This window comes from Haplochromis burtoni, unplaced genomic scaffold (assembly GCF_018398535.1).
Source record: "Haplochromis burtoni strain Fernald_Lab_line unplaced genomic scaffold, NCSU_Asbu1 Contig_292, whole genome shotgun sequence".
Taxonomy (NCBI): domain Eukaryota; kingdom Metazoa; phylum Chordata; class Actinopteri; order Cichliformes; family Cichlidae; genus Haplochromis; species Haplochromis burtoni.
In genome coordinates this window covers 207,311-234,461 of record NW_024582653.1, presented here as the reverse complement: position 1 = coordinate 234,461, position 27,151 = coordinate 207,311, and the positions used below count along the sequence as shown (strand labels likewise).

Genomic DNA, 27,151 nt, shown 5'->3' with positions numbered 1-27,151 from the left:
CAAAAGTACGAGGGTTTAAAAAAAGAAAAAAGAAATCAGGCGGTGAGAAGAGAAAGATATAAGAAAGAAAAAAGGAAGATCAAGGGAGTGTGTGGGAAGAGGAGATGGGAGAAGAAACTGTTGAAAAGAGATGAGCAGGAAGAAATGATGGTAACATTTAAGACTGCTGGGGGTGATGGGTTACAGAAGCCAGAGTCATCTTGTGCAAAAGAATATTCAAAAGTTCATCTAATGAGGCTTCAGCATCCAAGTCAGACAGACTGAGTGGATATCTTCTAAAGTTAGTTAGCTCTGTACTTCTACAGCCAGGGTGTCCTTCTTTAGCTGCAGTGCAAGTAAACAAAGTACTCTCTTAAAAGCAAATGAAGGAAATTGATTATAATAACAAACAGAAGCTGTGATTATTCAGATGGACTGTTTGAGGGAAAAACAACAAATTACATTAATTAATTAAAGATAACTAACATTTTCAGTTAGTTGGAAGCTGACAGTTTCTTTAAAATTTTATCAAGCATGATACAGGATTTTTCAAAAATACAACTTAGAAATGAAATTATTTAATCTTCTGCTCCACTTACGACTGATCATATGGACACTGAGATGACTTGCAGATGAAATGTTAAGATGCAACTGTGTATTTTGCCAATTTTACCTTCTGTGTCTTGCAAGTCCAGCACTCGTCGAATCTGAGACAGCGGCATTAATGCTATGTGTTTCAGGGGGGGCGGTGGTCTCGTCTGTCCCAGCGGACTCTTGAACGTATTGATCACCTTGTGTCGCTTCCTTGCAATCTGTAGAGATGCAGACACCAACTTTGGAGGTAAGTGTGAAAGTCAACTTCAAAGTAACATCCCTTGAGTGTGGGTGCATTTTGCAGTATGTGGTTGAAGCTGCTATCGATTGCTTGGCAATAAATCAATGATGCCTTCATAGAGGTAAACGATGCAACTCATTAATGTCACGTTAATTAGGAGATGAGAAGGAAGATAGAAGAGGCAGAGAAGAAAGGAGGGAGATGTGGGAGAGGATAAAATACAACGCAACATTCCAGGTCAAGAGTTAATCAATGGCTGCTGATGATAGAGAGTAGTGAGGCCACCCATGACAATGGCCATTCTATATATTAAAACACACACAGTGTAGCTGCTGAACACACACAGACAGGCTCATTAGGAGGCGTCACTGACACTTCTGAATCAGCGCAGCCGCTAACCTCGTCTCTTTCATGATTGCCTGCCATGTTCCCATGCTGACCCACTGCTAATTAACACACACACTTTGTGTCAGCAGTGATAGACTGCACATTCCTGATTTGGCAAGAGACTTGCACAGCATATTCTGAGACACGCTGAGAGACTCTCCCAAAACCTCTGAAGCCTTTAGCTTCTTTTTATCTTTATCATTTTTGTTGGGAAACATAACAGCTCAACATATACAAGGCCAGATAAGCAATCTTGGGTGCAAGGGATATTTTAGGAGAATTCTGAAAAGAATATGACAAGACTAAAGTCACAGACGGAAAACACCACTAACAGCAAAAGTATATCTAGCCGGCCCCCTGTGTGACAAAGAATCTACATCATACTATGACTATGTAACTTTAAACCACGCATTACAGCTGAAAGACCATAACTTCTGCACCGATTACTATTAATGTATCATTTGCTTATTCTTAATCACAATAGCAGACCAACACTTACAATAAGTGTTTTAACAGGGAGTAATTACCCAATTAAAAATACCGACTGCTGCCAGTGCTGCCCCTAGTAGAAACACCTACGGTATCAATTTCAAACTCCACTGTCACCCTATTGTCTCAAGTAGATTCATATAAGTCCAAAAACACAGACAAAAGAAATGGTAATGTCTGCATCTGAGGCTACGTCCACGGGTATTTTTGAAAACTGAGATTTTCCGTTTTCATTTTAAAAAAAATAATCCCGTCCACACGTAAATGCAAAAATGAAGCAAAACGCTGCTAGGAACATGCCAAAGCAACAGCTGGCAATATATTCCTATATTTTCCTTCCCAGTGTCGCCGAAGCACTTGCTCATAGGGGTTTTGTCAGTTGTCTTTGTACTATTGTAGGATCTTTACCTTACAATGCAAAGTGCCTTGAAGCAACTGTTATTATGATTTGGTGCTATATAAATAAACCTGAACTGAAATTATTAATTTAGCTGCGAAAGAGCTTTACCTAACAACATATAAATATGAAGAAATGTTTATACATTTTTAATTAAGCCCAAAAGTAGATTTAAATACAGCCTAGGTTTCAGATCTGGTGTGATAAAGGTAACCTTTACACTGACAGTGGGTTCAGGGGTTAATAAGTGTGAATCTGGGTCTTTGAATGACCAAAACTTTAATCGTGTGTTGATGCATTTTCACCTCAAGACAGTCATTGAAGAGGAACAATGTGACATTTTCACCACGGTCACATGGCTGATCTCCCAGAGCAATGGTTTCTACACGGTAAACGAGGCTACGATGGGAGGACAGCAGGTTGGCCTGGAAAGAGAAAGCACGATAAGTAGCAAGAAGGTGAAGAGAAAAATGGTGAGTGCATGTTAAAGAGGGAGGCAGGCATGTCCAACAGCTCAACTAGCTCATAGTTTAGATGGTAGTAGCCGTAGACAGGCAGCCAATCACAGGCCTGACACAGACGAAGACAAACTGTCAAGGTCCCATTTGCACTTACAGGTTTAGACTTGCCAGTGGTTTATTTTTGGTTTCTCTCGAGTCCCTTTAAAATGTTAAATTATTATTATTCTTACAAACCCACTTCCTAAAACATTAGGATGCATTATAAAACAACTACATTTTAACTGCAAAAGTACAAATACTATTGTTCCTCTCCACATGACTGAAATAGACTGCCTGGTCTGTTTAGTGGTTAGGGCCTGCCTTCTGGAGGAAAACTAGAAGACAGACGTTCACCGTCACAATTTTTAAAAAAAAAAATATTTTTACATAGAAATGAATTAGTACACAATCTGCACTAAAATGAGTGTAGCAATCACACACAGGTAAACAGCAGCAATCTTCAAACTTACAGGACAACCATCAACTTCATAAACAACATCAAAGATTTGCTTCTGGCCTTCAGTTTTCCTTTTGTCCTCATTAATGTGGCTAAAAAGAGAGACATCAAAAAAATGTGATTAATGCTTAAGAAGAAAAAAAAAATCAAAATCATTCAGTGGGCCACTGGAAAAAAGCAAAATTGCTTCATAATTTATCAACTGTCTTAGTTTTACAAGGATAGTATTTATTTCCATTTTAATTATTGATAAAAGTCAATCATAACCACAAATACAGAACACGGCAATTTGCTAACAACTGCAACAAAAAGTTAAGCCAGTTAGGGGGAAAAAAAGGTCAACAATATATGAAATCATTCCTCCGTCTTGAAGGTCCCTTTAAATGGTATTAAATCATGTTAGTGCTGCATATTTTTCCTTTTATGAATCCATGCATCAGTGTATGCTGATATTGGAGTACTGACAAATACAGTCACTGGAAGCCGGTATTGGATCGATTGTGCGTTCGCTGGACATTTAGGAATGTAATGAGGAGGTGAAGTACTTCGAAATGGTTAGAGAATACATTTCTCTTGGACGAGTACATAACAGAAAATTAAGCTGTTGGTTAAAATGCTGTTTTGAGCATTAAGAAAAGTTCACAAGGTGGCACTCCACTGAATTCCACCTTGCAGACTACTTCTGCTAATTTCAGGGGATATTATTATAGCCAACTGTTTAGAACATCTGACCCAGTTAAAGCCACATGAGAATGTAAAATGAGACTGGTTATCACAGATGTTTGCACTGTTGGATAGAATGCGTCTCCGGCTGGAGATGATCAAAGTCCAGAGGTGTGACCTTAAAGTTAAACTGCCAAGTCTAATTAATTTAAGTAGCATAACCACGACTATACAAACGGTTTTATTATTCTCTACTATTGCACATTTCATGCTTTACCAGCATACACCTGTATTAAAAGGTAGCTGTTTTTTCAGACTATGGCTCCATGAATATCTGCAGCAGTTCTTCAGATGTGTCAAGATTTAAACAGCTTCAATTATTGCCGAATCTTTACTGAACAATGGTCAATTACTACAATTTGAATATGCATGATGGTCAAGACTCATTATGATAAAAGAGAATTCACAAGAAAGTGTTAAAATGTATAAATGATCAAACAACGCTAGCCGAGAAATTGTCACAAAAGCAAGGTTAAGGTCACGCCAACTCACGTCATGACTTCTTTCAGAGACTCAATTGCTTTCTCCAGTGTTATCTTGTCTGGGTTGTCATCCGATGTATGTTTCTTTATGTCTGGAACAGAGAAAAGAATGGAAAAAGTTTCGTAAGAAGTAGACGGGAGAGAAGAGATGAAAATCACAGAGAAATATGAACAGAAAAGAACAGAGGAAGAGAAGTTACAAAAGGGAATCAACAGGACATAAAGAAAAATGGTGGCAGATGTAGACGGGGAAAGATTTAAAAAAAAAGAAAAAAAAAAAAAGACAAGGAGAGTTGCTGCAAAAAGTTCATCTAAACTATTTTGACAAAGGGTTATATATTTATGCGTTACCATTAAGAAGAAGGGCCACGCTGGGCAGTCTCTGTACTGGTCTTATGAGCAGCTCCACCAGTGTCTGCCTGCCACATTCTGGCTTGGCCTGGTTAATCTGTATAATGGAAGCAAATAAAATTGAAGCTTGATTTAGACTTCTGCGGGTTATTTAAATCCTAATTTACGTGATAACTGGAAAATGTATTCTTAAAAAAGTTAATAAAATAAAAGAATAAATAAATAAAAAACCAAAACATAAAAAACAAGGACATGTCCACATCACAACACATGTCAAAGTAATAAATGCTATGTCTGTTTTATCTGTTGCTTATATGTTTACATGCACTGGAGAAAGCCAGTTTAGGCCTGGCTCAAGAAGGAGGTTGATCATTCAGAAGGTTGGTGGTTCAATCCCCAGCTCCTCTTGTCTGTAGTCAAGCTTGTTGGAGTATCTCTGGGCATGAGACTGAACCCCAAGCTGCCCCTGATGCAGCCAATGGAGTGTATATGTGTTAAGTTAAAAGAGCTTAGGCGCATAAAAAAAAGTGTTTGTATCAATGTGTATGTGAATGGGTGACTGAAGCTTGTCAGAAAGCATTTTGAGTGCTTGAGTAGAAAAATGCTATGCAAGTACTAAACAATTTAATAGTTAGGTAATCTGAGGTGGTGTTTATGTTTTATTAATCTGTGAGTCTTCTTCTGAGTAGGGGTGGGTTTTTATAATCGATTTATCGATTAAAATCGATTCTGGCTTGGATAACGTAAAATCGATTCATTAAAATCCTGAATCGATTTTTGAATATAAATTTATTTTGCTCGAAATGCCAGAATCTCAGGTGAAATCTCACAAACTTTCAACAACCACCAAACAGCTAAGACAGTAAATGAGAGCAGGAACACTGATTCTGCACAAAGACTTAAACACACAGCGCAACCCGCGGATCAGAATCAGTTAGATGTCGCCTTTCTCACAGTCGGGGCTGAAAGCCGACAGCTCGCTGACTCTGATCTGTCGGCGGGTCCGCGCTTTGTGTTCCCGCCCTTTATGCGCTGATTCTAAAGCTGTTAGTTTGATCTCTCTAAAAACAATATTGACCGAACCAGCAGCAAAAGAAGATCCAAACTACGCTTCACATAAACATCGTCATGTATTCACTCTGACTTTTACTGTTTTACGTCCACCATGATGCACAGCTCTCTCTCTCTCTGTACTTCATTATTCGCTTGCTTGTTACGCACAAGTCTACCGTTGTTTACGGCGCTGTCGGCCTACGTTTTTTTTTTCCCGTTTTATATACTTCCGAAAAGAAAACCTAATTTCTGCTGTTCAATACTGAACAAATGTAAACTTTTTAAAATGATGCAAAATGCAAAACGCCGTGTCGCTAATAAAACCGCTGTAACTTCAGAGGTAATGTTCATGTGCTGATTAATGGTTTTCTTTCGTTTTTGATGTACTGCAGAATATTTTTATAAATTCTAGACCAGGAAAATCGCCTTCGTGTTTTTCTGTGTTTTATCCTCAGCTACTTTGACACAAAGGCATCTGCTGTGATGCTCACACCTTTGATAAAGTCTTGCGTGTGTCAGCTTCCTTTTTATAGATACAAAAATATGTAAATGTACTTATCTGAATTATAATATTTCTGACTGTCAAAATTTCCCAGATTCAAATCGAACTGTATCAAATCGAATCGAATCAAATCGAATCGAATCGGGACCTTGTGAATCGGATTTGAATTGATTCTAGAAATCAGTGACGATACCCAGCCCTACTTCTGAGCATCTGATATTCTAAGCCAGCGAAAAGTCTTTAGACTTATGAGGCGTGATTAAAAAATTCTGGAAACAGGCCAGTAAAATTAGGGTGTTTAAGGTCATCTTGTCATCATGTTCAGACAGCATCCAGTGTGCCAGCTTTTGTTATGTTGTTCCCTGGAAGCTCAGTTCTTACCACTTGCACTGTTTGCGCAAGATCGAGGTCTGCAGTGAAACTGCAACGCAGACAGCCAACATCAGCTTCTGTTTTGAATTCATGAGATGAAATATTGCTGGTGATGAGAGTCTGGTCTCCCGCTACAACCACTGTAATTTTCAGTTGAAGAGTCCACAGTTTATAAGCCTGAGGGTAGCACATTAAGTGAAGAGCGACACTGGGAGTATGGTCACATTATCTCTTCCCCCCCCCCCTCTCAGCATTCGTTGTGCACTGTGAACTTGTCCCCTTGGGTCAGACTGTCAACAAGAGATCCTACTATAATGTGCAAAATCTACTGGGATGTGACAGTGAACATTCAGAGGAAATAATCTAAACTGAAGGTGTGCGCCATGTTGAGTGCACAATGAAAGCAAAAGTCTTTTATGCATACCAACACAATCTTCACCTCACCACCTGACCCACTCACCAGATTCGGCAAGTTGCAGGGAGGGAGTTGCCTGCCAAATTCTCAAAATTAAAACTCAAGTTGAAGGATCGTACTTTTGATAAAAATTGAAGAGTCAGTGTCAGTCATAGATGGACAGGTGCAAGGGGACATAATGTGACTTCCTCTGAAAGATTTAGTATTTGCAGTGGTAAACAGTCAAAAGGCTGTGGATACAAACATCTGTCAAATTTTAATCAAGTTGGGGTTTTTTTTATGTATCAGATTTTTTTTTTGTTGCTCATGTCATGAAATCCACTAGACAGGCAAAAACACACAAACATAAAAGGTCATACCTTGAGGAATGCATGAAACCGTGGTTTTTGTTTCTCACACCGAACAATGGTCTCTTTGCTCATTTCAAAAAAGTTGACAAAGGGGGGGTAGGCCTTCACCAGCTCTTTAGACTATAAGGAAGGGGAAAAAAAGGAAGAGTCACACAGAAGAATAAAGTTTACGTGAGAATCGAAAATACTAGTCTCATTAAGTAATTTGACACACCATGACGCCGATATTATTTCTCTCTGACTTTGACCAGCCTTGACCACCAAGGATGTGTGAACTTTTATAGCATGTATACATCATGTATAAACACGTAGAAACTCACGTATTTCAGAATGATGTTTCCAACACTTCTGTTTTCTGACCAGTCTGTGAGGAGCTCCTCAAGATCATTCTGATCAACAGACCAAAAGGTTAACAACAAAACTTTTCTCTGATTTTTGCATAAGACAGACGTTTGGGGATACATTACCTTTATTCTGGTATGAACTTCATAGATGTCTGGGATGCTGCCAAATATTGTCTTTATCTCCTCTTGAGCCAGGATAGGTCCACCCACCTGTCCCTCTTTTTCCAATGGATGCTTGAAAAGCTAAAGATTAAAGTAAATATGGGAAATACTTTATTATACACCATGAAGAACCAAGAATGATTCACATGTCAAAAGATCAAAGACCAACATTTTAGATGAAATGACAATCCAGAGCAACGTACCCAGAGATGGGGATATTTTCTGGATATTATTTTTCAATTGTCTTCTAATCATACATGAAGAAAATGGCTTGAAGCTTTAGTATTTTCAAGCTTTTATGCCATCATGTTGTGTCCAAGTTAATTCATGTAAATGTGAACATCACTTGTGAGAAAAGACAGAAAAGGTATAATACATTTTATCTTTATCTGTTTTTCCCATCTCCAATCAACTGTGCCATTGTTGTTTCAGGTTGAAAAATGAAATCCAATTATCTATAAATACTAAAGAAAAAGAAACATGACCCAACAATGAAACATGCCGTAATAAACAGCACTACATCTTTTTTAGGCATGCATGAAATTCTGAATCTCTGGATAATGGAGTCAGTTTCTGCTGTTTTTCTTTGATAAAAAAAAATTAAAAAAAAAAAAATCACAGTGGAGGAGCCACAGAAGCAACCTGAAAGTAAGCAACATCAAAATGGAGGAAATCCAAAAAAGATAAAGAAAAGAAGCAAAAAAAGAGTAAAAGATTCTCAAGCGGAGACAGAGAGAGAAATGGTCAGGCAGGTCATTTTCTCCCTCACTGGTCAGCTGTCTGACTTTCTGCTGGGACCAACTGATAAGACAGGCCAAGTTGCAGCTTGCAAATACACACATACAAACCTTTAATGATTATAGTTTAGCCTCAAACTGTCGCCAGGGACAACACACAGGTTGACCTGAGGGGGAAATATTAGAACTGTGCACACCATGTGAACACAGACACACACTTACCTGTAGGATTGTGCTTAAAATGTCTACATAGTTGCTTTCAGTTTGGTAGAGCTCCTTGGAGACCTGCCACCTGGCTGACTGCTTGGAGAGAACTGGAGTTGAACTCTTAGAAGGCTTCGAACTCTCTGGAGGAACAAAGAAGCCCGGCAGGAAGACATAAGTTTATAATGGTGCACTGAAGTACAGGCAGAGAGTGCCAGGTGTCCATTCACTATCATAGCTTGTTAACAACTATAACTGACTGAAAACAAAATTATTATTATTATTATTATAAATATTTTTTATGTACTGCAATTCTGTTGTGCGGGTTAATGGCACAATGTATGTAATGGAATGAAAAGTATGTAAATGCAAAAACACAGTTTATAGGTTTTTAATAGGTTTTGGTTTATTCATGTTGGTACACAGAGTTAATAAATATATTTGACTTTAAAGAATTATTTCCTTTGACATGGCCTGGCTGACCTCATTGGTCTTTACAAGCCAGTGCTCTCAACGTTAGAGAACATGCCGTTTGCCAAATCGAGAGTCAGACGTTCACACAAAACATGTCCTACATTGCTCTGTGCTGACTGTGAAGACGACCTCCTTGAGAAATTTCTTGGCATTTTTCCTAAAACTGAGATATCAGAAGCTGAACGTCCCAGAGCTAAGCGGTTATGTTTATGTCTGCCAATGGCTTTTTTTTTTCCCATCTGACATCTGTTACATGTTCTGCTTTTATCTTATCCCCCCAAACACTTTAAGCCAAATTAAAGTATTAAACTATGCTCTTTAGATGAAGGTACTGCATTGAGTGGAAGTAAGGCTAGTATTTTCTAATATTTGGTGACTAGTCAGTTGCAGTGCTTAAGATTTTCATTTTGTATACAATGATACTTGTAATCTCTTCATTATGGGTTTTTATAGTTAAGCCATGCACAGTTACACTATCCACTGAGCTATCCAGAAATTAAACCTTGGCTTGTTTGAGGGTGACAAACTGCCGACTGGTGACTACTTCACATTTGTACTCCTTTACACTCAGCTGGCCTGGGAGTGATTGAGAATATAACTAAAAAAAATCAGAAACAATTTGGTTGTGTTACAGATAAAAACCAACTACATTACCGTAAAAGCAGTTTGTCATCCATCAAACAATAACTTTGTAATAGCTCTTAATTAATGCCAACCACTATCCCCACTGTCCTGATCAAAATCCAAACCTCCATAAGTTCCCTGGTGCTGCTCTTCTTCTGGTTGTTGACAAGCATTTGTAGTCAGATGGGACCTTTTTCTCCTCTCCTCCCTGTCTGTCCTACTCCTTTCCCTGGTTTTCCTTCTTCCTATCCTAGTCTTGGCCACAAAACTTTCTCCTACTCTGTCTTCTGGAAATAAGAAGAGTTATGTACAGTTTTCATCTGAAGAAAGAAAAACTCAACTGAAGCACAACTACGGTGGGGAAAAACAAACGCTGCCTGCAGGGATCCATTAACATTTAGCAAAATGTATATATGACATAATTGCTTAAGAGTTGCATAAAAGAGACTGTCATCCATTCTCCCATCAATACCTGCCAAAGCCTTGCATGTCTCTGGAGTATTAGAGATGTCCAGCAGTGAACCAATAGACAACGAGTGCTCTGCTGACGGTCTTTTGCGCGGCGGGAAGGGAGAGATCTCTGTTTCTTTGGTGAGCTGAGCCAATGTGTCCTTCAGACGTCGACGCTTACGGTTACTGTTTGGGGTGGTGAGGGAAAGGAGGGACACTGCTTTCTTCATAGCTGGGCTGTCATTCTGAAGCGCAGAGAGGAAAAAGAAAGCTCATGGTAAACACAAAGCAACCTATGTAAAAACTAAAGAATGAAAAGGTCATGAACATTTCTTGCAAATTATGAAATGAATGAGAAGTACAAAAAGGCCAGTATGGATCATCTACACTTAATCTTATCCCTCATTTCTATGTTGCATGTGGAAAGGTACACTGAGATTTTACAGTTCGTCATGGACACTTTCTGGAAGTTGTCACAGTTTTTTGACACAACAGTCGCTTCCTCAATATTGTGAGGAAGTCCAAGATGAAGCACTGATTGTCATGTAGGGCAGCCATGGTTTTTAAATGTTCAAATAATTATTTATTTATTTGTTTGTTTTACAGCTTCAGCTAGTTTTGTGATAATACTGTGTAATCTGGATCCAGCATAAAGCTTGAGAGTGATAGGAAACTCCATAATGAAGTGAAAGGGGTAGGAATTAATATGGCAAGACTTAAAAGAACAGATGGCAGTTTACCACTGGTCAGGAATATGCAAGCTAAAACCATCAAACTAACAAAAATTAAGTATTTAAACAGGAACAGGGACAATGTAAACAAATAAAAGAGCTTAGAATTAAAAAACAAAAAGGAGAACTGTTTCTAAATACTGGCTGTATGCTGTACTTGCACATCTAGAAAAAAAAAATCCTCCTTTTACCGTTTGTTGTCTTACATAAATATTGCATATTTATTTTTTGTGTACATAATTTTTGCTTTTATAGATACGCAAATAATAATTTAATAATCATGTACTCACCTTCTCATAGAGGTACATGGATTCTCCAGCTCGAGCATCCATCTGAATACTTCCCCAGAACCACTGCGAGAAGAAACAACAGTTTTTATTGACCCGAGTTAGGACAAAGACAGAAAAAGATTAACAATGCTTAATATCTTACCCTTTCCTTTGAAAACCAATAAAACTGACAAAGTAAAGAAAATGGTACCACTATATTGACTGTGTAGTTAACAATACAGGCAAACCAAGTTATGTAGGTGATTTAACCTTTTCATCCACTGGAAGAGGAACTCTATTTTTCACCCCCTCTCTGACAGCATCGGAAGGAAAAGGGGGGAAGAAGAGACAGTATTGACTGAGATTTAACCTTAACAGAATCCTGATCAGATAATTACTCTGTTTCAGAGCATTCATTATTTTGCTCTGGTGTCCCTGTCCTCCTGCAACATAACCCTAGTGGACACTAATTATTCAGCTATGTCTGGACAGTCTTAGCCACTACCAATCAAACTTGTTTTTGTCTTGAAGTTGCACAGAAACATTACTGTGTGTATGAGATGCTGTTCTGAACTTTTAATAGCTTGTTGGGTGATGTTAAGCAGCTTTAGTAGTTGATCTCAAGAATAACAACAAAACATGGCAGCAAAGCAGAGAAAAAAAAAACTTAAATGTGCAGTTTAGAGCAAATTGAAGGCAGAGTTTAATGACATATAAGGCTGACCAATGAGAAGTAGTAATAATAGAGTAATGACTACCTGTTACCTTGGGTAATAGCTTCTTCTGGGTCAGAACATCAGTACGTTAAAAAGCATCAAAGCTAGTGTGATCCCATCAGTAGATAGTTTCTAGTCTACAATGTGTGTCATTCCATGATAATGTCAATAATTATCCAAGGCTATTTTAAGTAAAAATCAATGCCAAAGACTAGAAAATAAACATATAAAGGCCTACCTCTTGTTTGACCACAAATAGGTTCTTGGAGGGAGAAAATGGTAGCTCCTTTACCAGGTTTTCCTCCACAACCATGTGCGTACATCTTTCATTTCCAACCTCAAGGTACGTGCCACCTTTCATGAAGAAAAACCAGGAGATTATATAAATAAAATGCATACAACACTAAATCCTTATCACAGATTCATTCTGGAACATGAGACAATAACCTCTAAATTACAGTCAGGGTCAGAAAGACTCAGTCATATGGAGCCAGTCTGGGATTACAGACAAGAAACTGTAGAAAAACTGCAAAAGCTCTCCACACGGCTTTAAACAAAAAACCTTCCTGTAGTAGAGGGTGCTCAAACTGATTTTAAATGTCTTTAGTGTACTTTGTATGAAGCTTTCATAGAATGTGGCACTGACCGTGTTTAAGAGTCCTCTCTTCCATGTTGGCCTTCTCTTCCTCAGAAAACCCCAAAAAACTGAGAACGCAGTCCTGAAACGGGGGCACTTTGAACTCAGTTCGAAACTCCTCGTCACCTGCGTGGAAATTTCTTCACAAAAAATAAAATTAATAATGACTTTACTGTACTGAACAGTATGTGCAGTAAGTAACAGTAGTGTGCGATGCAATTAAACATAAAATAATTATCTAATGGCTGCTTAACTAACACTGATATGCAAAGTATATAATAGGTGACATGAATCATGCATAACAATAAGTAAACAAGACAGTTCTACAATTATCCCCTCTGGGCACATAGCAAAGTAATAAACATCAGCTTGATGCCCTGACATGGCTTATTATCAGCCAATTTGAACTCTTGTCAGCACTGCCATCATGAAGACAGTGGTGGAACATGCTTGAAACAATTCAGAAACAACAAAGCTTGTTAGCTTGCACTGGTTTTATACCATTTCAGGATGGGAAAATCACATTTAGATTTTGCTTTATGGTGGGGGAGGGATACATATACAGTGGTCCCTTGCTATAACGCGGTTCACCTTTCGCGGCTTCGCTGATTTATTTTTGTCCAATTATGCATGATTTTTTTTTGTAACAGCGCATTGTGTTCTGCGTCCCGATTGGCTGTAGACCATTGTCAATCAATCTCATCCGTGCCGTGTCTCCTGTAAAGTACAGAATGTGTTCAGCTTGTCAAATTTACATAAAGATCTTGGCCAGGTCTCCCTTGAAAAAGAGGTTTTTAATCTCAATGGGATTTTCCTGGTTAAATAAAGGTTAATAAATAAAAAAAGATTCGATCACTAGCAGTGTGACTCTGAAGTGCTATGCTGTATGTTTGCAAGTTTTCTAACCAACCAAAGAAGATGCTAACCATCGCACAAAAAGTTGGACTTCTGGACATGCTAAAGGAAGGTAGAAGTTACCATATTTTTCGGATTATAAGGCGCATTAAGCGAAACAAAACAGTCAGAAAAGTCAAACTTTACTCAACTCATTCTTCTTGCTTCCTCTACTTCCATACCATTGATTCACAAGGTTTTTAACTTTGTTTAAACAAGAGAGAAAAGTGTGAAAATGTTCGTGCCTGTCTGAGAAAAGTATATAAAGTGTGTAGTCAGGGGTTTTACAGCCTTCAAACATCTATAATGATCGTAAAAAATAAAGCTGGCTACTTCGCGGATCTCACCTATCACGGGTCATTTTTAGAACGGAACTCCCATGAGAAACGAGAGACCACTGTACATGTTTTTTAGTTCACAGGCTTTTGTAGTTTAATTAAATACCATGTTACTTTCTTAAATTCCTCCTGTTTACTTGATAAGCATTGTGAGCTGCCAATTAGAGTGAATCTTCAGAGCAGGAGGATGATGATTATTTTAGCCAGCTGCAGTCCAAAACAACAGAGTTTGAGTCCCAGCTCTAGGGCGAGATTCTCTTTGGGGAAGCAGCTACTAGAATTGGTGACGATCACCACAACAGCAACCTGGCTAGCAGGCCAGCTGATCGTTGAAAGCCCAGAGAGGATGGGCTGGCACTAGCTGGTTACCTGCTTTACCAAAGTACTGCATGTGTTGGAAGCAGATGTCCTTTACATGGTATTCAACATTCAACTTACACATCATCTCTTCTTTCCCAGGCCTTAAGAATCCATGATGGAGTGAGGATGGGTGTCCCCATGCACACTGCCAGCTAAGGACAAAACACAGCAGAGGAGAACACAAATGGGTAATTGGTGAATAAGAAATGAGGCAGAAATGACAGAAATAACAAAAAGAAGGACATGACATTCATCTAGGCACAATTTTGCAACTAAAAGACCGTCAAATAGCTCTGCTGTCACTGATAACAGCATAACTACCTCTCCCATCTGTTTTCATTACTCCTGATCGCCCTGTCACTCAGAACCACAATACAAAACGCGACAGGTACAAACATTTTCTACTTGAGGCACAATATAAAAAAAAAAAAGTGTCTGGGGTTGAAACAATTCAGTTTTTTTCTTTAAGTTAGCGTCACACTTTCAAATGGAAAACAGCCTTGACTGCCTCTCACAACAAGTTCACTGCATTTTGTCTTTTCTGCTAGAACAAAATGTACCCTTCACAGTACTTTGAGAAAGAAAAGGGCAAAACAATGAAAAAATTAACTGAAAAGAGGAAATAACAGTGAAGGAAGAGAAAAGGAAGAAATGGATTAATAAGAAAATAATTGTGAGGATGACTAAAAGCAGAACAGCATCAAGCATCTGTTCATCCGAGCGGAAAAACGACAAGAATGACAAGTGTCAACCTATTCATCCGCCCACCCATCGATCTCTATTTATCCCCACGGAGGGCACAAAACAGAGAAAACTGCTGTTTAACTGGAATTAAATTACAACTTTCTGACAGACCCAGACATTAGGATTCAAGCTAGGTTGCAGGGGGGCATCACATCAGTCCTGCTCATTCTATTTATTCAAGCAGAGAGCAGTGTTTCACAGTCAAAAGAAGTGGTGTACAATGAAAAAGCCAGGAGGAAGAAATAAGTCACTCAAGTCTCTATATATATATTTGCTTCAATTATTTTGGCATCTTGACTTCAGTTTGACATATAGCTCTGTTTTCAGTTGCAAAAAGGGGAGATTTTGTTCCCCATGTTTAGGGTAACAATTATTCTATTTTTATTTTTTTTAATCCTTCTAGTTAATGCATCAAAACAATGACAATTTAGCAGGAAGTATAGTAAGTTTGTTAGCTTTGCAAAAGCTGTAAATAATGTTCCTGTCTTCTAAACATGTATTCTAATGGAGTCAAGAACATGTGCGTAGGCTCCATCATTTCCATGCAAGCCTTGATGCGTTATTTTGAGCACCAGGGCAATGAGTCGCCAGCTCCCCAGTTTAAGGCTACTTAATGCAAATCAGGGGCATCCAGCAGAATGTGACGCCTCCGGTTACTCACAATAACCACTGAAGCTAGACACTGCAGAACTAAACTGAAGATCGATTCAGAAACTTCATGCCTTATTTCTGAGTTGTTGTTTTTTATTTTGTAAGAAAATGATTCACTGTGTTTTCTTTGGTTTCAGAGTAGGGAAAAATTTGCCAGTTATCTCTCTTGATAGTATTTGGTGGTGGTTCACCTATCAAGTCTCCAAAAGCTAGAAAGTGAAGTGTTCCTTTGCAGAAAAAAGGCCCCTTTGGAAGTGCTGTGTCTCTTAACAGGTTTTATAAAAAATAAAAAAAAAGCAACAAAGAGTATATAATAGGTTAAGAAGTTTGTCAATTAATGCTCATCCCTTCAACACACTGCAATTAATATTGGATGCACAGAGAGTAAAAAGACAGGAGGGGAAAAGTATATACAAACCCTGTATTTCTCTCCATGAGTGGAGTATGCAACAAGATGAGTGACCTTTGTGCTAAAGTCTTTCCGTATGGTCCCACCCATGTGATGAACCAGATTCACCAAGTTTTTCTACAAAAACAAAGAAAAACCACAAGGTCAACACAAAAATTTATATCAAAGTGGGAAAGGCCAGAAGTTCTTTAATCTAATTTACACCGTATCAGATGATAGCAGAAACTACTTTGGCCTCACACACCACGTGTAAAGTGTTGGATAGAAATTTAACTTTTCTACTTAAAGAGGTTTTTGGGTTTTTTTGTCTGTTTATTAGCAGAACTACAAACAGATAGTGCCATGTATATGCTTCATGAACTCACCATTTCCTCTTTGTTCCTGAATCCAGTGAAACACAGAGACAGGTTTAACATGGTGGTGGAGTAGAGAGGTCGACATGAAAACTGGAGAGGCTACGATAAAGAAACAGTAAAATTAAAGAGTGGAATTAATAACAAATTCAAATTTTAAGTTTTCCTTTAACAATATTTAAACATGATCTACAACACAAATTATGCCAGAGCATGCAGGATGCAATGGTTAAGTAAAAGTGACTACTAATTTCAGATAGCAGCCTGTTGTAACTGCACAATAGCTTAACATCATTTCCCTTGTCATCAGGTACACCTCGTTCATGCTCTGAATTGTAGTCATGCATGTGTGCGCTGTCTTCAACTGACAAATGCACTCCGTCTTGTTGATAGCAGCCACAGTCGGGGCATATCGTTCGACAACAGTATCCTGTGTGAAGTCTGTCAGACAGACGGCACAGCAGGGAGGAGCTGCTCCTGTTCATCATCCTGTTCTGAGTCACAATGCAATTTCTGCATCCTGCTTTTTTAAATCAAGTTCCATTTCAGGGCCATCTCCGTTGGATCCCCCCCCACACAACAAACAGACAACATATTTCCCCGAGCGAGGATTTCAGAGTGAAGACGTAAATATCTGCTGAATTCCAGAAGCCATGTTTTAGATGAAGCTGAGGAGATGCTGTGTTTGAGTTCTAGAGAAAATGAAGTGAACTGTTTCTTGATTGCATAATATTGTCAGCAAATCTACACGGACACTTTTTATGCCCCACAACCTTTGCATAAAATCAATCTGTTATCAATCAAAGACTCACTTCATCCTTCGCAGCACAGTGCAGCACAACAGGAGGCCCAACAATGCGGTGTTCATGTTTGTAGAGGTAGTTGTATTCAGGAGAATCAAATTGTGTGAGAACAAACACCGTCTCAAACTCAGTGTTCTCTCCATCCCCAAACTCCTGGACGCTATCTGTCATTATGAATGGGGTGTTGATGTCCTGAATAGGAAGAACAACAAAATGGAGTTACAGATCAGTGTGTGGCAGACTGGTGAAGTCTAATGTGTAATTCAGAAGCACAAAAACACTACATTTAGGCTTGTTAGTGTTTAGGTCTGTTAGTGAGGTTTAATAATTTTAGTCCAAGTTAGCTGATCCAATGAACTGAAAAAAAACAACAACTTTTTGTTTCTTCAATAACTAAGAAATTTTGGTCTTTACAGCTAATCTTAGATGAAATATCGGCACAACTGTAACACCAACCCTAGCCCTTACTGATATATGTTAACAGGTTGCTATGACTCTAAAATAATCAACTGGTCAATAGAAACACTCAGAGAATACAAAGTGTTTCTGGGAAATCTTGGATCCTGCCATTTATTTAGCAGCAGTAAAAAAAATTGCTCTGCTTAGACTCAATAAACACAACAAGTCCTATTAACTCCCATTCAATGGCACATTTACATGATCTTGTAGAGGTGAGGCTCTATAAAACATATGAGACATACATCAGTTAGCCATACCATCAAACGCAAGCCGAAAGGTACAAAACCTCCAAAAATGTGTGCATTTTTGTTTTTTGGGGTTCGTTTGCTTGTTTTTGCCCCATCGACATTGGAGGAGAGAGCGAATTGAAATTGCAAGTTAACAGTTTGGCTTACTCATACATATTTACTCCATTGTTAAACCTGCCTGTTACAAACAAAAACAAAAAATCCAGTTGATGAAAACATACTAAAGTCATACTTTCTTTCAAATGTTACTATCTATATATATCTATATACACATTAGGGGCACAACGATACACAAAATTCACGGTTCGGTACTTTGGTGTCACGGTTCAATATTTTTTTCGTTACAAAAAAATGTTCATGCCTTTTTAATTTGTCATTTATTATAAATATATTATTATAAATATATATTTTAACTCAAAAGTACAGTTTTTAAATTTAATGTTGCTGAAACAACAAAGTAATAATAAAAATCTGATTGAGGAATCACTCATCTTTGGAAAAGAGAGTTTATTACAGAGAAATGTCTCTTTCCAAAATAAAAGCTATACTATACGCTTCTTCTGGGCTATATTCTCAGCAGCATATTAAACATATCAGGTCCCCATGAGGAGAATCATGTGCTAACGGCTGTCTAAATGACTCGGGTAAAGTTTGTAGCATGCGTGCTTGTTGTTTTTGTCTGCTTCCACTTGTCTTTGCACTAGGATGATGTCGGAGTAAATGTGCAGTCATATTTGTTGTGTTCCCACTAGTGCTGTCAGCGTTAATCTGAAATGACGTTAACGCCACAACACGGCAAATCTCCATTAACGAGCTACCACCGATCGCCCCGTGCGTGGGGCTGGACGGCCAACACGTTAACGAGCTAACTGCGCTAACGCACCAATTCCCACCCATGTAATTGAGCACTGAGTGGCACATCCGACATACTGTTTTACTTTAGTCCATGACTCGCTTACCTTCAGAGTCATAGTCACATGAAAACCAAAATAGTTCCAAACGCCAGATCTGAATGAGGGTGGGGGAGGTTCAATTTGCCATGTTGCAAGGAGAGCTTAACTTCTGTCTCCTAGCTTGCCCTGCGCTCAGTGAATCTGCGTTCTACTACTCCGCCTAGGCTGCACTGTCGAGGGCAGATCCACTGAGCGCTCAACACAGACAGCATCGTCAGAAGGAAAGTTGATCAAATAAATTAAAAATTTTGTATTGTTCATACATATGCGTACCGAACCGAAAGCACTGTACCGAACGGTTCCATATCGATACGAATATCGTTGCACCCCTAACATATATATAAATAAAAAAAAAATTGTGCAAGTTACACACTTTCAGAAAGTTGAGTAGAGTATTGTTGATGAGAAAAGAAAATGAGTTTCCCTGAGCTTTAAGACTTCCCAGGTTAATGTAACTGCAGCCTGTCCTGACTCAAGCTCCATAAAGACACAAGGCTGCAATCTATTCATTTCATTGAGAAAGAAAGCAAACTTGCATGTTTCTGAACTTTTCAAACCATGTCTTTAACAGAAGATGACACTCAAAACTCACAGCTTCTTGGGTACATTACTATTAATGCCCCTGCAGGGCATGGTCCACTTATTTTTCTGTGTGCAAACAGATTTTCATAGCACCATTTGCAACTCTAGCCTCTCCATTAACAGCAGGAAATTAACCATTTTCAAATGCCATTGAGGTAAATTGAAAGCATTTGAAATGACTTCATATTATCTCTCAGCCAAGAAGCCGGAATTGACATTTGAGTGCAAATCTCTATTCCAGTTGCTGATCCAGATCTCAACAATTACATCCCTTATTTTTAAATATTCACCCCATAAATCAATTCCACATCAGTGAGTTAGACATGCACCATGATTGAATGAGTACCCAGTGTGAATTAAGACTCATGCAGAACTTCCCCAAGTTCCCATCAAAGTGTCAGACAGTCACACAGATACGCAGACACTGTACTATACCATATTGACTATAGATTTTATCATCATTTTCTCCTCGGCACCCGCCTCGCCTTTTCTTATCTTTACCACAGGTACCTCCATTACTCTGATGGCCTGTAAAAAGCAACCAGTAGGAAGTGGATGTCAAACACTGGCATTTAGATGAAGAGCATTTATAAAAAAAATTTAAAAAAAACCACACAACATGAGAAGGACAGAAGGTTGAGACAGAAGACAAATGCATACAAATTAACCCCACATGAGGAAAAACAGAGAGCAAGGCTGGGTTTATGGAAGCAGCAAGGAGCAAGTGAGGAAAAGACAGGGCGGAGTCTGTGTCCTTGCAAAGGCAGTGGCTTCAAACAAATATCAGGCTCCAGAGGGGGTAGGCAGGGTAGAAGAAGAAACTTCAGTTAAAAATTAATATAAAGTTCAAAGCCCTATGGGAGGAGGAGAGAGGAGGAGGACAGAAACAGTAAAGACATTGTGGCGGTGGGGGCCTTGTTCTGTGGAATGACTGAGCAATGGCGGCGGGCGGTCAGGCAGGCAATCGGGAGTGCTCTGATGGAGCTGTTGGCAGATGTCTTTGGATGTGGCTGCGCTACAGGATTGGCAGGGAGAAATAGATGATTTAAGAAAGGAGCCTTCAAAAGTGACAGGGCTCAGGAGACCAGGGAAGGAAGTCATTCTAGCAGCACTTAGTCTACAGCCACGCCTCCAAATCACCTTCATATGGTGCTACTCAAAGACTCTGCTATTTCAACTATGCAGCTTACTGAAGCAGACACAAACATGCCCTAGACACATAAATATTCCTATCTTCACATTTTTACGGGGTACAGCGTTTTGTTTGTTCAACATATTTTTGTTTTGTTAAAAGGAATTTAAATACGACTCCAGGCTTTGCTTGGTTCGGCACACATGAAAAAAAATACAGAATATATAAATCCAACATGGACTAACTGGTCACAAATTATTTTTTTTTTTTAAAATGAGTGCACACCCAGAGTTGTATATGAAAATGAATGGGTAAGCCAGGTATGTACTTGGAGCTTAAATAAACAGTACTGAGGGTCATGAAGGCAACTCTTTGTATCCAGCTAGATAACCATGGCAACTTATGAAAACATAACCTTGTCTAACTGGATTATGTTCACAGTTACCGTTTGAAATCAACTTGCAGCAACACATTTTCAGTAATTTTTTTTTAAAGTGTGCTCCAAGTGTAACAAAGATTCTTTCCTGAGGAAACAGCTTACAATTTAAACAAAGATCAGATTTCCATGACATAACATGTAAATAACGTTTTTTTAGTAGTAAAGTGAAATCGAGTGTTAAAAACAATGAAACCATCCACTGCACCTACACTCCATGTTTTTCGTGTTTTTGACTTCACCAGCACCCCACGCCCCTCCAAACATATATCCTTTTTAGAGAAATCCACTGTTGCCCCCTTTCCTGTAGTCAGACTTTTTAACTAATTATTCTACAACTGCATAGTGTCATCAGGCAACACGCTGCTGGTTTTATGGAGGACAGCACGCAAGCAACTCTGCATAGGTCACATACACAGAATCCACAAAGAAAAGCCAACTATGATGAACTTCTATCAGAGTACACGCCTCTGGTAATGCGTTTAAAACCAATTAAAACCTATTCCTCAACTGCCTCTTTATCATTAATGATTCATTGCTTGCAAAAATGTCCTAAAATGAATCATGTTTTTTTTTTTTTAAACAAATGCAACAGTCAGTTAATATGACATTTAGCAATTGAGCATTCTATTGATTATTCCATTGATTAATTAGATAAAAAAAATACCTTTGTCTAATTAGTGAACAATAATAAACATTCAAAAGAGAAAATACACAGGGTTTTGTTTTTTGTTTTTTGTTTTTTTTTAAATTAACTGGCTATTGGTTTCCATTTTAACACTTGCAAGGTTTTTAAGTTTACCTGTGTACAAAATCAGCTTTTTAGAGCTGAGGGGTAAAAACGTAAACCCTTTAATTACATTTATGAGCCACATTGAATTTTGTTTTTAAAGAAAACATTTTCTTAAATGCAAAAATATATAACCTCTAAGACAGTCCAAGGTCAAAGTAAAATAAAATAAGACATACAAGCAACCTAAACTAAGGGTTAAAAAATGATTTTATTTTTTTTTAAATTACCTTTACTCTGTCTCCTTAATAGATTTGGCTAGTGTTGATGTGAGTTTGTGTCTATAAGCCTTTAAAGGAGAATGTGATGGTTGCAGTGACTAAAACTGAGCATATCAGCATTTTGACATTTGCCCTGTGCTTTGATGCAAACTTTTGTTCTGCTGGAAAGAAGACATTAAACTGACGTAGGGCTGTTCGATATAACGATATATATCGGATGACGAAACTACTCTATCGTTTCATTTTACGCTATCGTTTGTTTCGTGGTGTCGCAAAATAAACTGTTTATGGCAATATTTTTTCATCCTTTTGATGGTCACTGTAGTGGCTATATTAATTTATTCTTTTTCCCTTTCTCTTATATTTAATATAACCACACTACTGACGGACAAGCGCCTGTTTTATGCGTTGTGGTTAGCAACAATGACGGTAACACCATCGCGTGTCCGCTTGTTTATGTTCCACATAAACCTTTCACAATAAAGCTCAAGATCCTGTTGAGACTTTTCAAAATAAACTGAATCACGTGAAAGAGCAGATTATTTATGGATGAGAATTTTAAAAAAAGAGCCGCCAGGTGCTAAAAAATAAACCTTAGACTCAAACGTTAGAGCAGGCTTTTCCCCGCAGCACGCCGTGTAATAAATGCTCACAAAGAAAATGGCGGCTGTTACAACTTCTGTCTAAAAATGTATCGTTTCATGCATCGGTTAAAACACTTGACTCCAGGTACACTACGCGTAGCTGGAAACACTTCCCTCAAGTCGAGCTGCCCGAGATTCACATAATTTACAGAAAATGTTACATTTTTGTGATTTATATCGTTATCTGAAAAATGTTATGAAATCCTTGAAATAAATATGGTCTAGTTCACCCACCTTTAGACTCTCCCGTTTTTGTTCTGCTTACAGGTATTTCTGCCATGTAAAATTGCATGGCTGCTGTCAGCCTTCAGCAAGCTGCCTAATTTAACTACAAACGACGATGGATTGGAGTATTTACAAAGTTCACGTTTCTTTATGTTAGAGTTTATTAAACAGTTGGTTTAATGAAGGATTTTACAGTAATTAATAGGGATGACAAAAACAAGCGCTATCATTTGGGCACTAGAAAAACTCCACCGGAGTTACCGCCTCGTAACAGCTTTGCTTCTTTGCTCTTCACTGTGTGTATACAGACCCTGGTTCCACATTAAATTATGACAACATTATGGACAAGGCTGCTTGATAAATCGTTTCAGCCCGAATAACAATATTACGCTAGTTTTAAAATAGAAGACAAAAGACAACAAGTCATTCATTAATAGATAAAAGTGGTCAGAACACCCTCAGCTACAGTTACACAGTACTGTAATGTATATTTACACAGTAAATATGCAGTATATGAACCAGTTAATGACATGCCATGTTTCTTGATTTGTGCATAATTACATAGAATAAATCTAATTAAACAGACGCGTATAGTCTGGTGCCACAATTATTTGCATTTTCGAGACATCTATAGGACCCATCCATCATGTTCCAATTTGTGCTGTACCAGAAGACTTTCTAATCTAAGAAATCTGATATTTGGATGAATTACAAGGCCATTCTGCCAAACATTTCAGCTAACACCACACATTGACAAAAGTCTAGAGGATTCAGTGTATTGGCCTGTGTCCTACTTTTTTTGTTTGTTTTTTAAAAAACACAGAACAGTGATGTTGACCAGCTCAGATCATGGAGGTCTGCAACCTTAATAGATGCACAGTGGAAGTGTAAGGTTGAGAGAAAACGATGTACCTGCAGTGCTTTGGCCAGCTCTCTATTTCTGCCTGCTTCTCCCACCAGAACAACCCGTGTCTCCACTTTTGGCAGCATATCTGACAGAGATGAACAGAATAGAGCCAGAGTGAGCAACAGGAAAATGGAAAGGAGAATCAAGAACAACTGAACACACACACACACAAAGCAGAATGTGGAACCATGTGATAGCGACTGATCAAGGCAGCAGGTTGTCTCTGGGGAGAAGAAAAGTTGTTGTTTTTGTCTTCCGTTCTCATTTTGAGTGACAGTCAAACAAGCCTAAAATGAACTCAGTTGCAGCTTATTATCAGTGTCTGATCCAAACCCTGATAGTTACCTGTACCCAACCTCCAGCCATTTAAAAAAAAAAAAAAAAAAAAAATCAACCAGGAAATCAGTAATTATTATTATTTGCAAGTTTTCATTATTGCAGCTTTTCAAAAAAAAAGTCATATTTAACAGTCAAATAAATCCCTTTAGGAAAATTCAGGAGTCAGTAGGTAACTTTGGAGGAAGAACAACCGGTTCTATTAAAACCAATACACTGGCTGGTGGATTGCTCGCTGCAATCACCAGCATCAATATGGTGCCTAAGCCATTTATACTTGTAACTGGGGTACTTAAGTCACTACAGTTTCTCCTAAATTTCATGTGGTACTGGAAAGAAAAAAAACCTAAACAAAACATTGGAATAGAAATATTCTCCATTAGTGCCCAGATCTGCTTCTGTATCTAGAAATCTCTAGGCTCCCACACTGACATATCATAGTCACGCCTCAAGCATGTCCTTAGTATGCATACTGTTTGTGCCAAGTTACAGAAACTGGGTGATATGCCAAACACCAGAAGTAATGGAGCCACTTTCGGTGTTTGCTTTGATGTGAAAGGCTGACAGTGGTGAGTAAATTGTAATAAACGGAAAAAATGTGAACAGATGAGCCACAAAAAATATAATGAACTAAATAAATAAAAAACATAAGCACTTGCTCTCCTGAGGTAATGTTGAGGTTCCCTGGCAAATGTACTGAGTGGGCCAGGCCAAGTTTCGCTTATTTTCGCATAACCGTCGGGTGTGGTTTGGCACACAGATGCCTTATAAAGACAATCAAAAACAGCTGTTGCTTTAGTGAGTAGTTTAGAGGAAAGATTTTCTGATTTCTTGAAAACTGTCTTTCCTCAAATTTTCAAAAACAGAAACAAAGATGTGAGGATAGGACAGGAGGATAGGAGGTTTAAGACTTAACAGAACTACCCTATGTACACAGTAATAGTTGCACACAGTACCTGAGGCATAACACAACAGCTAAGGAGGTGTTCATTTAACATTAGTTATTTTAAACTGACTTGTGTAAATTAATTTTGAGTACTTAAAAGTAATTTTAATATTTTGCCCATGCATTTGTCATCAAGTAGGCTAAACTAAAGAGCAAAAAAACCCAACCTTTGACAGGATCAAAGTCCAGGTAATGGGAAAATCTTACCTACTCCATGGGAACTAAATAGTACAATATTTTTTTCAGTGATGTTGTATTTAAATGGGTACACTAGCTGAAACTAAAGTGACAACTGAGTGAAGTGAATGCATCAGTAAATCCAAGATTAAGTCTCTAGGACTAGTGACTTTTGCCTTTGTTTTTCTACAGCATAATGTTAACTATAAGATTTCTTTGTTGTAACCAAAGACTTGATTTGGAGAAAAAACTGAAGATCACTTAGCTGCATTTTGACTTTGAGAGTCTGTTTTAGAAATTTAGGCAAGGAAGAAAAAAAGAAAGTATGCACTGACCTTCCCCATCTTCACATCCCATGCCCAGAAATACATGATCCTTGGTGGTTTCAGCAATCCTGGAATCATAGACCGAAGAATCCACCAACAGACTCCGAGCTGTCCCTAAAGTCAATATGCTGCTGTCAGCCATGGCAGGAACCTAAGGAGGCACCAAACTTTCAGAAGTTACAGGGTAGAACAGAGGCACAGAGAGACAACACAACGAGGCAGAAAGGCTAGAGAAAAGAGGTATACCAACTAGGAAAGTAAGAAGAAAGATGTCAACTGAAGAAAGTGGCACAACTTGTCACGATTTCAGACACTAGAAGTGCTTGTTAAGTTCAACTCAAGGCAATGCAACATATTTGGACAAAACTGGCATAAAAGCTGTTAACAGTGAAAATTCTTCTTTATAAAAGTTGTAAGCAATTAAGGAAATATTATTAAAAACGGAATCCAATGTTAGTGTTTATTGCAAGAGGACAAAAAGTATCGTGACAACAATCCCTTTCAAACCCACACCGTTAAACACATATTTTATAAAGAAGCTTCATTTTTCTAGCTCTTGCGTTTAAATCTAAATTTAAACCCATGAGCTAGAAAAATAGCATAGTTCAAATTACTGCAGAATAAGCCTAACAACTCAAAGGAAGATGATATCCAAAAAAGGGCTAGCTCAATTAACGCTAGCTATTTACGCTACTAACGTTTAATATTTAACATGGCGCCTCTCAAAAAGTACAGTAATAAAAAGACAGACTTACCGACTGTTTTGATGCCTTCTTAAAAAAAAAACTAGCTAATGAATCTCAACTGGCCGCTGAATCGGTAATATTTAACAAGCTTTCTAGCTGACCTAGCTAGCCACCAAGCTAGTAAGTCAACAACACAATTAAGAACTTGTCACAATTCCTCTTCGGTTCAAAACGCTCTTTAAAACAGCTGTAACATCGCTCCGTAAAATCACAGGTCTAGTATCAATGCATGTTGGTTTTTATAAATGACAATAGTCCAAAATGACTACTTCAGTTTGTTGACAGCTAACTACTCGACACTATTGCAGAGACGGTGTCAGTGTGCTGCTCCAGCTCAATTCAAAAAGCAAGGCAAACAACAGGACAGTGCGCTGATTGGGTAAGAGTGACAGGAAGCTGAACGCTTCCGTCCAGCGAGGCCCCTGATTGGTCCGCTCATTCAAATAACGATGCGCACAACAGCAGTATGCAGACAGTCTGCACTCTGCATACACCCAGTGATGTTACATTCAGGTTCCATGGGAAACTGAATCGCTTACAAAAAAGAAGAAGGTTCAAAGTCTCTTTCTCTCTCGCTCTCTCTCCACATAGGTTGTGTTGGTTTTTAATTTAAGAAATAAACCTGAACCGTTGCTTCCAAAATATTTTTTTTTAAATTCTCTGCAGATCCTGATTATTTATTCCAGCATTTTTTTTAAAAAATATTCCAAAGCAGTACATGGGACATGTGATACTGCTGACCTACAAATATTAGTTAAACAGTTTAAACATAACCCACTAATAATGACAACAAATTTTAATGTGAAATGCATTAATTTCATGTGTTCATGC

At 38.3% G+C, this 27,151-nt stretch overlaps 1 protein-coding gene across 3 annotated transcripts in view; it reads right to left on the bottom strand.

The window, feature by feature from the left end:
* ect2 (epithelial cell transforming 2) overlaps positions 1 to 26,842 on the bottom strand; it is a 38,298-nt gene extending 11,456 nt beyond the window's left edge. The window contains exons 1-22 of one of the 3 annotated variants that reach the window (XM_005940457.3): positions 26,330 to 26,840; positions 25,584 to 25,725; positions 23,795 to 23,874; positions 19,870 to 19,962; positions 17,202 to 17,384; positions 16,402 to 16,491; positions 16,046 to 16,153; positions 14,311 to 14,384; positions 12,650 to 12,780; positions 12,242 to 12,357; positions 11,309 to 11,371; positions 10,310 to 10,532; positions 9,963 to 10,124; positions 8,758 to 8,882; positions 7,760 to 7,879; positions 7,613 to 7,681; positions 7,302 to 7,412; positions 4,601 to 4,697; positions 4,260 to 4,341; positions 3,058 to 3,136; positions 2,393 to 2,512; positions 653 to 791 (exon numbers count right to left, since the gene is read on the bottom strand). In XM_005940457.3, coding sequence (XP_005940519.1) covers positions 653 to 791; positions 2,393 to 2,512; positions 3,058 to 3,136; positions 4,260 to 4,341; positions 4,601 to 4,697; positions 7,302 to 7,412; positions 7,613 to 7,681; positions 7,760 to 7,879; positions 8,758 to 8,882; positions 9,963 to 10,124; positions 10,310 to 10,532; positions 11,309 to 11,371; positions 12,242 to 12,357; positions 12,650 to 12,780; positions 14,311 to 14,384; positions 16,046 to 16,153; positions 16,402 to 16,491; positions 17,202 to 17,384; positions 19,870 to 19,962; positions 23,795 to 23,874; positions 25,584 to 25,716 — 2,398 coding nt within the window. In that variant the 5' untranslated portion in view covers positions 25,717 to 25,725; positions 26,330 to 26,840. Of the gene's footprint in view, positions 1 to 652; positions 792 to 2,392; positions 2,513 to 3,057; positions 3,137 to 4,259; positions 4,342 to 4,600; positions 4,698 to 7,301; positions 7,413 to 7,612; positions 7,682 to 7,759; positions 7,880 to 8,757; positions 8,883 to 9,962; positions 10,125 to 10,309; positions 10,533 to 11,308; positions 11,372 to 12,241; positions 12,358 to 12,649; positions 12,781 to 14,310; positions 14,385 to 16,045; positions 16,154 to 16,401; positions 16,492 to 17,201; positions 17,385 to 19,869; positions 19,963 to 23,794; positions 23,875 to 25,583; positions 25,726 to 26,329 lie in introns of all 3 variants that reach the window. The other 2 variants (XR_001336957.2, XM_005940459.3) reach the window with 2 other exon arrangements.
* Positions 26,843 to 27,151: the final 309 nt, after the last annotated feature.